Raw genomic sequence first — 12,765 nt, 5'->3', positions numbered from 1 at the left:
CAAGGAGTAGAAGAGCAGGAGGTGGGGAGTATTTTCAAGTGAGGGTGGGGATCTGGTCCTCCCCCTGTCTTTGGTCTTCTAATCTCCTCAAAATGTTGTGGAAATGATAGTAATAATTAAAATAGCTAACATTTATTGAACGCTTATTATGTGCCATGCACCCCAGTTAGTGTTTTACATGAACTGTCTCATTAAACTCACCCCTCCAACCCTAGGAGGTGGATAGTATATTTATTTCTAGAGGTGAGAGAACACTCAACTGTGAAATGACCCTGACCATTGGAATCCTTTCAGAAACAAAAAGAGACAGTGCCATCTTTCTTTAATTACTTGGAAGTTATTTCCGGATCATTGCTATGAATGCCCTAGAGCTGGGGTTGGTGAACTTTGTCTGCAAAGGGCTGGGTAGTAAATATTTTAGGCTTTGCAGGTCATAGGTCTCCACTGCAACAACTCAGCTTTGTCTCTATAGCTCGAAAGCAACCCTGGACAATAGGATATAGGATATGAAGAATGAGCGTGACTGGGTTCCAGCCAAAAAGGCTGCTGGCCAGATTCGGCCCTAGGCCCAGTTTGCTGACTCCTGCACAGGAGAGGTTGGGCTTGTGGACTCTTTTTTTTTTTTTTTTTTTTTTGTAGAAAGGTGAAAGCATCTAGGTTTTCTTTTTTTTTTTCCCCCAAGTCAAGTTGTTGTCCTTTCAATCTTAGTCGTGGAGGGTGCAGCTCAGCTCCAGGTCCAGTTGCCATTTCTAGTTGCAGGGGGCGCAGCCCACCATCCCACCATCCCTTGCGGGACTTGAGGAATCAAACTGGCAACCTTGTGGTTGAGAGCCCACTGGCCCATGTGGGAATCGAACCGGCAGCCTTTGGAGTTAGGAGCATGGAGCTCTAACCACCTGAGCCACCGGGCAGGCCCCGGGCTTGTGGACTCTTGATCAAGAGGGAGTTTTTGTTTAGGAGACTGGTTGAATTAAGACAAGAGCAGTTGTAGCATGTTGGAAAGGAGAGCATTTCGACTTCCACAGTTCTGGAAGCATGGCTTTGTAGATAACAAATCACTGGTTATGGGGATTGTTGTGGGTTGAATTGTGTCTCCCCAGAACACACATCAAGTCCTGACCCCTGGAACCTTTGAACATGGCATTATTTGGATAGAGGGTCTTTGCGGGTCTGACTAAGATATGTTATTGGAGTAGGATGGGCCTTTAATCCAAGACAGTTGGTGTCCTTATAAGCAGAGAAGAGGAGACGCACCCAGAGGGAAGATGATGTGAAGACTCACGGGGAGGACACCGTGCGTGCGAGACGGAGGCAGGGACTGCAATGATGTGTCTGCAGTCCGAGGAGCACCAAGGATTGCTGGCAGGCACCAGAAGGGCAAGGAAACACGCTTCCCTAGAGCCAGCACACACAGCACAGCCCTGCTGACGCTGCATTTAGGATTTCTAGCCCCCCAGAACTGTGAGAGAATGAATTTCTGTACTTTTAAGCCACCCATTTGTGGTTCTTTGTTACCGTGGTGCTAGGAGACTAATACAAGTTTTCACTGTGTGACAGAGGTTCTCTGTGCAGAGTTCCCAGGAGGACAGGCCACTTTGCCCTCCTCCATGGAACTGGAAGGGGCTTCCTAAGATAGGAGGTTGTGTGGGCATCTCTCTCCCTGCTCTGGGGGCAGCTCATCCCGCACCCCTCCCCCCAGCCCCATAGACAGGCTGGCAGTAGGCAAACAGGTGCCGGCGTGTGCAAGGGCCACACACACCCTCCCCCTAACACCTGGCACCCCAGCACTGGCCCAGGGAGAGACACTCAGTGGGTATTCAATAACTGCTGAATAATGAATGAACAGTGGCAGGCCTGGACATGAGCAATAGCAGCTCAAGAAAATTTTCTTTAGAATCTCAATTTTGCCACGTCTCAAGTCTCCATAGACCTGAAAGGCCCAGATGGAAGCCTGGTATCCTGGACTGGGCAGCCTGAGGACTGGGGAAGTCTACCAGTCTCATTCTTGCTGGCCCAGGACAGGATACCTGGGCTCACACAATGAATTATGAGTCGCTGTAGGGAGGTGGAGGCATTTGGGCCAGCACACTGCTCTAGGTAGAAATCCTAGCAGAATGTCAGCCGGTGTCTGCTGCCTTAGAGTACCCCCACCACCCCGACCTTTACGTGACCAAAACAAACATGCCATCTCAGTATTCCCATTTATCCATTTCTATTGGTGGCACCATCACATTTATCTCTCAGCCTCAAGCCCTTGATTCTCCTGCTCCTTTCATCCAACCCATGATTAGGGCTGGTACTTGTTCCTTCACAATGACTCTCAGATTCCCCCTTTCTCTCCATTCCTTGCTCAAGATCTTAGTATCATATCCAGACTTCGGTGTCACTGTTTCCATCCAACCTCACCCCCTAATCCTTGGTTGCCCCTCTCCCAGCAGATGGCCTCTTCGCTGCCTCCCGCACAGGCTTCCCAGCCCAGTGCCTTTGCCCACGCTGTTCCTTCCGCCTGCACACCCTCCTTTCTTCCCTTTGCCTATCCAAACACTGCCTATTTTGTAAAGTTCAACCCAAGTCCCATTCCTCTAGAAAGCTCTGTCTGATCATGTCTATTCACACTGGGTGTTTCCTTCTCTAAACCAACACTGTACTTGTGAGTGCCAGACTTTTAGTACGCGATTTTGCCTTGTTTCCTAAAGGTTAGTTCCAAGTTCCTAACTAGTTTGTAAGTCTTGTAGGGCAGGGATCGTGCCTTATTTTGCCCGTCTCTCTCTAAGACCTTGAGACCATGCTGGACACATTGGGGCTGCCCAGGAAGTACATGTTTATTGTTTGAGTGATCCAACAATTTATTCTGCCCCTACAGTTCCGATGGGCTTCAATCATTATTGGGGGAGCAGTTCTGGGCTACGCATTTAGGACAGGGTCTGGAGGCACTGCTTTAGCTCTTTGCCTGCCTGTATTTTCTTATCTACTAAACTGAGGTACCCAGTGATAGCCCTGACTCCTTGTGACTCAACAACGTTTACTGGTACCTTTTCCTTGGTTGGCATGTATGATGCATCTAATTTTCTTATTCATCATATCTGTTGGAGCTGAACATAGGGAAAGTCTTTAATGACAGCTTAGAGCCCAGATCCATCTGCAAGCTCTTCCAAGCTCATGGTGGTGGCGGTGTGCTTTATGCCACCACTGCCTATGGCCTCTGAGAAGGAGATGAGGGTCCAAATGAGACCCTTGGGACAGGCACTGTCCCAATACAGATTGGGAATGGAGGTTGCCTCATACTCTTGGTTTCTCGAGATCTGTAGGACATCCCACATTTTTTGTTTGTTTTTTTGGTTTAGACCTGTCTTTTTCTGGAAAACCGTGAAACACCAAGGGCTCCAGCTTCTGAAAGGTAGGTCCTGGAACTGGCAGCACACGTCCTGCCAGGGGTCCATTGGCACAGCAGAACCTGACCTATTTGTTGAGCTCTGTTGATGCCTTAGGGCTTGAAGGAAAAGGGAGAGAAGAGTTGTGACTTCTCTGAAAAGAGACAAACTGAGTCCCAGGGAGAGGGAGTAACTGACCCCAGTTAACCCAGGATGTAGTGGGGGACCACTGCAAGAAATCAGGACTCCCATCTCCCTGGTCAGCACCTTCCTGTCTCTTAAGCCATCTATTCATTTTGGCCTCACTGGGTTCTGCATGGGGTGGGGACAGCCTAGGCTAGCCCATGGCTGCAGACCTCCTGGTGAGGGTTCAGTGGGGCCCACAGAGGGGAGACTGGCCTGGTGACAGGCTGTGTCTAGCTTCTCTGCTCATCTCTGTTTGATGAAGCAGGAGACCAACTGCTTCTCCTTACTCTATGAAGTCTAAAAATCAATAAGGCCAAAGAGCCAGCTGGATAATCACCTCCATGGAAATCATGGCAATGACTCATTCCTCTTCCCCTCCCTCTCCCTCCTTCATCAAGCTGGGAGACCAGGCCCCAGGCCTGCAGAGGACATCCCAGCTTGGTGCAGGCTAGGCTGGGCTTCTCTCAGCGCCCTGAGGCTGGGCAGGTGAGGCTCATTGAGGACCACCACCCAAGTGAGTGGAGAGAGCAAGTAACTTGCCCCAAATTCCACAGCTGGGCAGGGCCAGTATCAGCCCCAGGCTAGTGTGACTCAGAGCCCCAGCCTTAGCCCTGCTCTGCTGCCCCCACTCTACTTTCCTGTCACCTCTCCCTACTGTTTGTAGATTCAGCAGAGGGTCTGTCCCACCCACCCCCTCACCCAATCAGAGCAACTTGTAAGAGTGGTGTGCCAAGTGGGTGACCAAGTGAGTGACCTGTGACCCCACATGGATTTGGACCAAATCTGCGGACTAGGGGTCAGTCAGCCTGTCAGTCCCCAGCAAGGCAGGCCAAAATAGCCAGGCACCTATGCTGAGCAGAGTACCAGAGGTGGGAATTACCGCAGAGGAAAGGGAAGACCAGCCTAGCCTGCAAGGAGTTTCATTTCAGTCTGCTGAAAAGACAGGACCCACCACTAAGGAACACAGAAAACCTCAGGCCAGTTGCCGGGCCTCTCTGTGCCTCAGTGTCATCTGTGTGCTGAGAATATGTGTGCCTTATGAATATATGTGTGGACATCCTGACCGACATGTCCAGGCCCCTTCTGCATGCCCTGCATATAGCCATCCCTCAGAGGTAGGGGCCCATCCTTGGGAAGACAGACTGGGGAAGAGGCCTTGGAAGGTCTGAGAAGTTGACTCAGGGCATCCGTACAGGGAATTCCTGGGGTAGCCAGAGCACAGTCTACAAAGGGACTTGTGGGTTCTGGGCGGCCATTTCCTTTGGCCACAGACTCCTTGTCCTGTGGGGAGTGCAGGGGCTGAGGAGAGCAGAAGAGGCCCCCTAGAGTAGGAGCCCCAGTCACAGGGTCTAAGGGAGGTGCTGCTTCTGCCCCACAAGGAGAAGTTTCCTGTGGGCAAACTTGAAATCCAGATTGTCTCAGCTCACTGGATACACAGTTGTCTTTCCAGTTTTGCATCCTGACCTCTACAACATGGACAGACGCTGGCAGGTGACCTGGTCTACCCAGTTCTCTCTCGGTTCTATTCTCCTCCCTCCTACCTTCCTATGACTCTGCAGCTGGGAGTGTGCTTGCAGAGAGTTCTTGGATCTGGCTTTAATTGTTCTGGCATTTTGTTAAACAGATCACAACTCAGACCAAACAAAGAGCCCTTATGGCTTTAACTGGCCGTGGGCTTTGCCTTGGCCCAATCACTGGAGCCTTCACAAAGTGGAGGGGAGGACTGGGGGAGGTAACAGGACCTCTCTAATCAGGTGACTTGCTGCACAAGGAGACCATCTATCCTGGGAGGCACTGCCATGCAGGGGTGGCAACAAAACACAATCAGTCCCTTGCACCCCAGACTAAGCAGCCTGACTTTGTACCTGCCTCTTGGTGAAGCTTCTCTTTGAAGATGTTTTATTCCTCCCTCACCCCCGGCTGTGTGGCATTTGGAGGAGGAATTGCCTCCTCCTCCTTTTGGTCATTATCTCTGTTGTTGTTTTAAAAAACATTTAAAAGGTAGCCCTGTGGATGTGACATTTTCTTCTGCTAATTACATTTATTTTCAACCAAGTTCTGGGAAGTAGTCTAGTGCCCTGAAAGGACCACACACACACACTGATAGAATCATAGATTATTTAGGCTTCAAGGGACCTTGGGATTAGCTAGTGACTAGATTCTAGTCTAGGCCTCTTATTTTACAGATGAGGAAACTGAGGCCCTGAGAAGGGAAGGGATAGACAGTGAGTTACTGAGCTGGGACCAGCATCCAATCTTCTGTCTCTTGGTCTGTGCTCTTACTACCAAACTTTAAGTCCAGAAAGGCAAGTTCCGATATTAGCTGGGACTATATCACCCAATGATCTTGACCCAGTACTTTACCTTTTTCTGTGAAGGAGTTGTTGTCTGCCAACCTCACAGGAAAGGTATGAAAAGAGCTGTATAAACTGTCAAGGGCTGTACTTGTGATTGTGGCAAGGCTGGGCTAAATGCTCAGGCACTCATGGGCTCAGCCAATACCAACACGCTGGGGGTCAGGGAGGAGTGGGGGCTACTGGTGCCTGGTTGTTTGCCAGCAAGGATGTCCAGGGACTTGGAAAACCACTTGCCCCCTCTAACATCCCCTTAGCAATCTGGGGCCCCAAGGAAAGGTTCTACATGGCAATTCTCTAAGAACCAGCCCTGGAATCCCAACTCCCACCAGACCGCAAGGCTCTTGGAACTCTGGTTTGGTGCATGATATGAAGCGTCAACGCTCCGCAGAAAGACAACGTGTAGCTTCCAAAGCCCATAAGCACTTCACATTCATTCTCTCTGCCCGTCTTGCGTTCACTCTCCTCCAGTCACCACCTCACCACATGACATTCGTGGACTTTCCTGAGTCTGTGCCCATGTCATGCTTCTTCCTCATCCTGGAATGGAATGACCTTTGCCCCTGCCGGTTCTTGTCAGAAGTCGTCTCACCCTTCAAGTCCTACTGCACGTGTGGAGCTTTTCTTGATATTCCCTTAGTGGCCCCCAAAGTTAAAATTAATTACTCCATTCCTGATTCTCTTCATATCACCTGTGTATGGCTTTTTAAGGCACTTATCATTGTGTATAGTAGAGTTGTTTTGAGTGTATTTCTATCTCCTTTTCAAGATTCTACATTCCTTGAGAAGAACAATTCCGTTTTACTCATCACTAGATTTGCACCACCCAAAACTAGTGATTGCTGATTACTGAATGCGTATTTTGTGCCAAGTACTGTGTTGATTGCTGTCAAGTGCATGTCTCACTTAAGCCTTACCAATGAGTAAAAAGCATTATAGTTGCAGACTTATGAAGGAGAAAATCAGGGCTTACAGACATTGTTGTCCAAGATCCCACAGCTATCAAGTAGAAGAGCTGAGATTTGAAGCCAGATCTGACTGGTTCTAAAGTCCGTGCTCTTAGCCACGGGGTTTTATTGATCTGTTTAGTGAGTGGTCAGTGAGAATCTGTTGCGTTATCATTGGAAACTGTAGGGGTTAATGTGTAGACACTACCCAACAGAGGTCAACCACAAACCTCCAATTTGACAGTTGGATGCTTTTTATGATGTAAGTCTCTTTGATATAGTATTTAATTTCTTACTTCTGCTTGGCCAAAGTGGAGATTAAGGTCAGTTTGCCTTCTGAGAGTTCACAGAAGTGTGAGGTCTGAGAAGGTTGTAGGTCAACATTTTCCTGAGTTTGTTAGAGGCATTGGGGCAAGCCTGGAAATTGGCGTTGCAAATGGTAGGTCTTTCTGTGGCCAGCTCTGCAAGTAGGTGAGGTGAGTGTTGGTGGTTGAGGTGAGGCGAGGTGAGTGAGGTGGTGTGGGGTGGTTGAGATGGACTAAGAAATGACTAGGAATGGCTTTCTCCTGGCAATCCCATGGGTGAATCACATGCCCAAGTCCTGAAGATCCTTCCCCACCTACCTGTGCCCTTTCAATTGAAGTCAGAGTTGGGGAGATGGGAGAAGGTTGAGGGAGAATGAAGGAGGAAGAGGGCAGAGCAGGCAGGAGAGGAGGTGCAAGGGGAGGGTGGGGTCCCTGGAGCAGGATGCCTGTGTAAAAGCAGCAGGAGGCAGAACGGAAGTTCCCAGAGAAGAGCAAGAGCACCCACGCCCCCTCCTCTCAACTTTGTCACATTGTCACAGGAGCATCTTCCGGCCGCCAGGCACTGTGCAGCATTGTTCAGGCTGCTATAGGAGGGCAGTCAGACCCTCCAAACCCAGACAGAAGCCCTGGCCATGCTCAGCTGTCCACATTGACTGCCCGCGTATCTCAAATGCCCCTGGTTCTACTTTCTCTGCTCCTGCTGGCATTCAGGGTGGCACAAATTCCTCTAGCATGGCTGGGCAGGTCACTGGGGAGAATGGGACTGAAATGGAAGGGGGAGTTTGTGACAGAAAAAGGGCGTGAGGAAAAGGCCATCTGAGGGAGCACATATGTGTGAGGTTTGGAGACCCCAAGTGTGCTGAGGGTGTGTGAGAGCACAGAGGGTTCTGCGAGGAAAGCAGTAGGGAGCAAGGAGCTGGCATTGCAGAGAGGCTGCGTGCGGGAGTGCTGAGAGACATGCGCAGACAGTGTGTGGCGGAGGTGCGGTGAGTGGGGGAATGTGACCTGGAGGTGTTTGTGAGATGGAGCAGATGTAGGAAAGGAGTGTGCGTGTGCCTTACTGTGGAAGGAAGCAAAGCAAAATGACAAGGCAGCTGAAATTATAACAAGGGGCCAGAAAAGAAGGAACGAGGTCCAGATTCTACCCATAAGTGATTAGAGTGGTATGAAATTCCCTTGGGAAGAGGGGAGGCAGAGGTCAACACGTGTGTGTGTGTGTGTGTGCGCGCGCGCGCACATGTGTGTACACACACATGCTCATAAGGCTGTTCTGGATTTACAAAAGGTTCTTTTCTCCAAATACCTCAGAGTGTTTCATAGCTTCTGCCTGGGTTGGGAAGTGAGAAAAGGACAGAAAAATGGAGGCTCAGGTAGGGGTCCCACGGCTTCAGGGGCAGCCTGATGTGAACTCGGTGCCCTCACACAGACCACCTCCTGACCACTGCACGGCCTGTCGCCCAAGTCCCCTCATCTTCACAGAGAAACCACACACCACAGGGTCATGGCCATGATTGCTCAGTGGAATCCCCTGACTTAGAGAAAAACAGCAAAGACCCTCCTCTCCCCGCAAAAGTTTGAGAGTTTAGGCTCATTTTTCCTGCTAACAGTGGGGAGATAAGGATCAAATACCAAGGATGTTTCCAGAAGCGTCTACAATTCCTCTTGCTTCACACAGGCAGAATTAGCGAAGTCCTCCCTGGCTGAGGGATGTAGATTGATTGCCTGGTTTTATTAAGGACAAAGTGCTTTTTGATAGTGTGAGGCAAGCGGCTCCCCAGGGCGGGGATTCCGGCTCTGAGCTCCCTGAGCATCGATCGCCAGGGCTTCCCTGTCTGGTGCTGAGCTGAGCATGGGCTTTGGCAAGCGATAAAGAAGCTATGATCCTTAAAGGAAAGAACTCCAGGGAGATGCTGGGCAGACCAACACTGGGCACTGCTCTCGGTAGCCTTTCCTACATGTAACCTGGAGGGACTACCATGGTGGCGAAATCTTTGCTGACCTACTGGGTGCCAGTTCCCACACTGGTTGCTTTACACGTATCACCTGACTTACCCTTGACACAAAACATAACAGGTATGGCAGCCTTTATGACTCATTTTGTCTATCAGGAAAATGAACTACAGTGAGGCCAGATAAACTCATCAAGGCCATTATAATTATGACATAGATCCCAGATTCACACTGGGTTTGGTCTGACACTAAAACTCAGGCTCTTAACCTTGTCCTCCATGACCTGTGGTCCATTTCCTGCTATAGGGCCAGATGGACACTGTCCTTCTGACATGGTTCCTAGGGGCCTATTATACAGACTCCTAAGAGTGTAAATGGGTAGACTCACCCAGTAGGAATGTCTGTGTGTGACTTAACAGAATTCAAGGTTATTCTGGGCTTCCAAGGCCATCAAGGCAGGCTTTATGTCTGGGGATTTAGAAGCCATTGATATGGTACCAAGTTACCGTGAGGTTTATTGCTCTTTCAGCTTCTCTGATGCATCTTTCTTCTTCTACAATCAGTTCCCGTGTTATTCACACCAATGTTGTGGGGGGAGTGGGCAGGAAAAGAACCTCTAGCACAGGTGAGGAAACTGGAGCCTAGAGAGGTGAAGTGACTTGCACAAAGTCACACAGTCCCTCAGATTTGGAATTGGAACCCAGGTTTTCTGCCCACAGGACTTTTTCCTACATGGTATATGTGGTGTCCTCCTTTGTAAGCCACAAACAGGTTATACAGAAGCAGGTGGAAGTTAAGTAACAGAAATAAATTGTTTGATATGACTATTCAGATAGAATTGCCAACCTGCAGATCAAAGTCAACGGGAAGTCACATGATCTCAGGAGCAGATCATGAGCTTCTCATGACTGGGTGATCTGGGGCCATTCAGGAGGAGGCCACTGTTTTAGATGACAGTGTTTTTGAATCCTCCATCTGAGAGTCCCATACCCCTCTGACTATGAATCCTTCCTGCCTCCCCTTCACAGAAGGAACGATGGAAACCAAGAGTGGAGGCAGGGTGTGTGGGAACCGGGCCCGAGCCTGTGATCAGGGGGTTCTGGGAGGGCTACACAGGGGCAAGACTCACTCTTGACAGTGAGGAACATGGACTTGCTGATGTCGGTGCCCACGCCGTTGCTGGCCTGGCAGAGGTAGTAGCCGATGTCCTCCTCCAGGACGTGGCGGATCAGCAGGGAGCTGTTGGGCAGAATCTGAATGCGGCCGGTGAGGGGCACTGGGTGGTACTGCTGGGGGTTCCCGCTTCCTGGAAGGAGGCAGCAGTTAGGAGTGCTGCTGCCAAGGCTAGGGAGTGAGCTGGGTGGATTGGAATGCCCCAAGGAATGGCCTCGATACCTTTCTCTTGCCCAAGTAGGGCCATTTTGTAGTACCCCCAAAGTGCTAGGAGCCCACACAGCTCCTGTTTCCTGGGCAACAGGAAAGACCCTCATGGAGAGCTGGTCCTGCCCCAGCTCTGCATAAGGAGATGGAGTTGGGGGCCTCAGCTCAATGCCCACCTTGGCACTGAGCTTCTTTGGGGTAAATTCCTCCAAGAGGACGAAAGAGTTGTGTTTGAGCCACTTGGCAACAGGCAAAGGGAAGACAGCCCTCAACTGGCAATTGCCTGGTCTTAGGCAGCCAGGCCTGGGAAGAAGGACCACCATCCTCCAAGGGGAGGCTTTGGACACCTCCTTCCACTCCCCTAATGTCAGCCCTGGACACGATCTAGACAAGAGGTTGGCATGGGGCTTAGTTAGATACCAAAAGCATCCTTGGGATTAAATTGGTCTCCAACAACCCAGAATAATTGGTGAGAAGTAGGGTTTCATGTGGCTCAGGGACCCCAAGAGCAAGGGGCGGAGGGTGGGGGTGGGGAGAGCAGAGCACTCTGCGTTCTAGAGCAGGAGGGGGGAGTGGAGAGGTGACTCTGTGGCAGCAAGAGGAAACTCAGTCAGTGTTACAGTTGTCCCTGACCCACAGACCCCCCAGATCAGGTATAGCCGGGGTCTCCTTAAAACTCAGAACCCAGGGTTCCCACCCAGGGGTCGGGGTTGTGTGTAGGGACCAGACCCAACTCTTACCAGCATCCTCCCCTCCCCATCCCTGGCCACTCAGAGTTGCTGGCTGACCAGGGGCTTACCCTTGGCATGCTTCCACATGACCTTGGGCGGGGGGTAGCCGTCCACAGAACAGTTGAGCACACCAGCTTTGCCGTAGATGCCATCCTGGTTGTTAGGCTGCACCACAAATCGAGGGGGCACTGCAGAAAGGAGGAAAGTGGCAGAAATAGATCACCAGTCTCGGATAGGTCTTCTGGGGCTTTGGGCACCTTCCATGCAACGTCAGCTAAAGTCGGGACCAGGCAGCCCCCAAAACCGAGATGCTGAGAGTTTTTTCTGAGGGCTGGGTTGGGAGTTGGGAGTTCTGAGTTCCAGTTCTGATTTTGCCAGTGACTAACTGAGCAAGTGTCTTCCCCTCACAGAGCCTCGGTTTCCTGGCCTGGAAAGTAAGAGGTTTGAACCTTTTCGTCTTCAAGGCACCTGCCAGAGCCACCCTTCCATAAGCCTGTGATTTAAACCTGAAATCTAGAGAGACTTTTAGCAGCAGACAGAGCTGGACTCTCCCTTCCCCCCCACGGGCCTGTCTCCACTCACCACGCACGATAAGCTGCCGCTCCCGGCTCACGGTGGCCGCTGCGTTGCTGGCAATGCACGTGTAGTTGCCGTTGTGCTTGAGGGACACGCTGGAGATCTGCAGGGAGCTCATGAACTCCTTGCTCTCGATGGTCACACCTGAGCCTGAGATGATCACCTGCCCATCCTTCCTCCAGGTGATGCGGATGGGCATGTCCCCTGAGGACACCACACAGGGGATGTAGAGCAGCTGGCCGATGGAGGCGGGTGGGAACTCGAATGGCTGGATCAGAGGGGGCACTGGGAGGGCAAGGGGAATGCTGCTGTCAGGCCCCCTACCTCCCCCAGCCTGGCCAGCAGCACTGCCTCACCTGCCTCACCCTTGAGTTCCTCCCTATCCTGGGGTAGGCTGTGAATAGAGTTCCCTCGGGGTACTGGTGCCTTATTCTCTTGTACATGCAGAATGTCTTGGGGTGCCCTGCCATTGTCCCCTGACTCCCGTCCCCCTTCCCACACCGGCCTGGACCTACTGTCTCTGTTCAGGGCTTTTTACTGGCCTGCATTAATCCTGACCTTCAGATTTGTCCTAGAACTTGAATGGTGATGCTTCCTGTGCCTCTCAACTCACATCTGACTGCTCAGCTTTCACCCCCATTTCCCTGTCATTCCTCAGCTCCCCTACGCCCACTGTCTCAACCCAGTGATGCATCTCACAGCTCTCTGGGGGCCGGGGTCGGTTGACACGGTGTGCCCCTGATGTGGCTGGGGAGGAAGGCTGAGACTCACCCCCATGCATGCCCTGCAGCTGCTTGCCTAGAATCAGGGTGCTGTACTCTGGTCTCCTCCTGCAGAGGCCCCACCACCCACCCAGCCCTTTCCATTGTCATCAAGTAACATTAGGACAGGCTGGTGGAAGCTCCCGGACTGGTTGTGTCAGTTGCTATATCCCACACACCATCCACTGAATCCTCCCACCAGTG

The 12,765-nt window shown here is 51.2% G+C and overlaps 1 protein-coding gene across 3 annotated transcripts in view; it reads right to left on the bottom strand.

The window, feature by feature from the left end:
- DSCAML1 (DS cell adhesion molecule like 1) overlaps positions 1–12,765 on the bottom strand; it is a 356,394-nt gene that overhangs the window by 60,750 nt on the left and 282,879 nt on the right. For all 3 annotated transcript variants that reach the window (XM_074335416.2, XM_074335417.2, XM_088791437.1), the window contains 3 exons: positions 11,807–12,085; positions 11,293–11,412; positions 10,243–10,419 (listed from right to left, as the gene is read on the bottom strand). In XM_074335416.2, coding sequence (XP_074191517.1) covers positions 10,243–10,419; positions 11,293–11,412; positions 11,807–12,085 — 576 coding nt within the window. The remainder of the gene's footprint in view (positions 1–10,242; positions 10,420–11,292; positions 11,413–11,806; positions 12,086–12,765) is intronic.

This window comes from Rhinolophus sinicus, chromosome 14, assembly GCF_057876585.1.
Source record: "Rhinolophus sinicus isolate RSI-liver-muscle chromosome 14, RSI-T2T, whole genome shotgun sequence".
Lineage (NCBI taxonomy): Eukaryota > Metazoa > Chordata > Mammalia > Chiroptera > Rhinolophidae > Rhinolophus > Rhinolophus sinicus.
The sequence above is the reverse complement of the archived record's forward strand: the minus strand, read 5'-3'. Positions and strand labels throughout refer to the sequence as shown.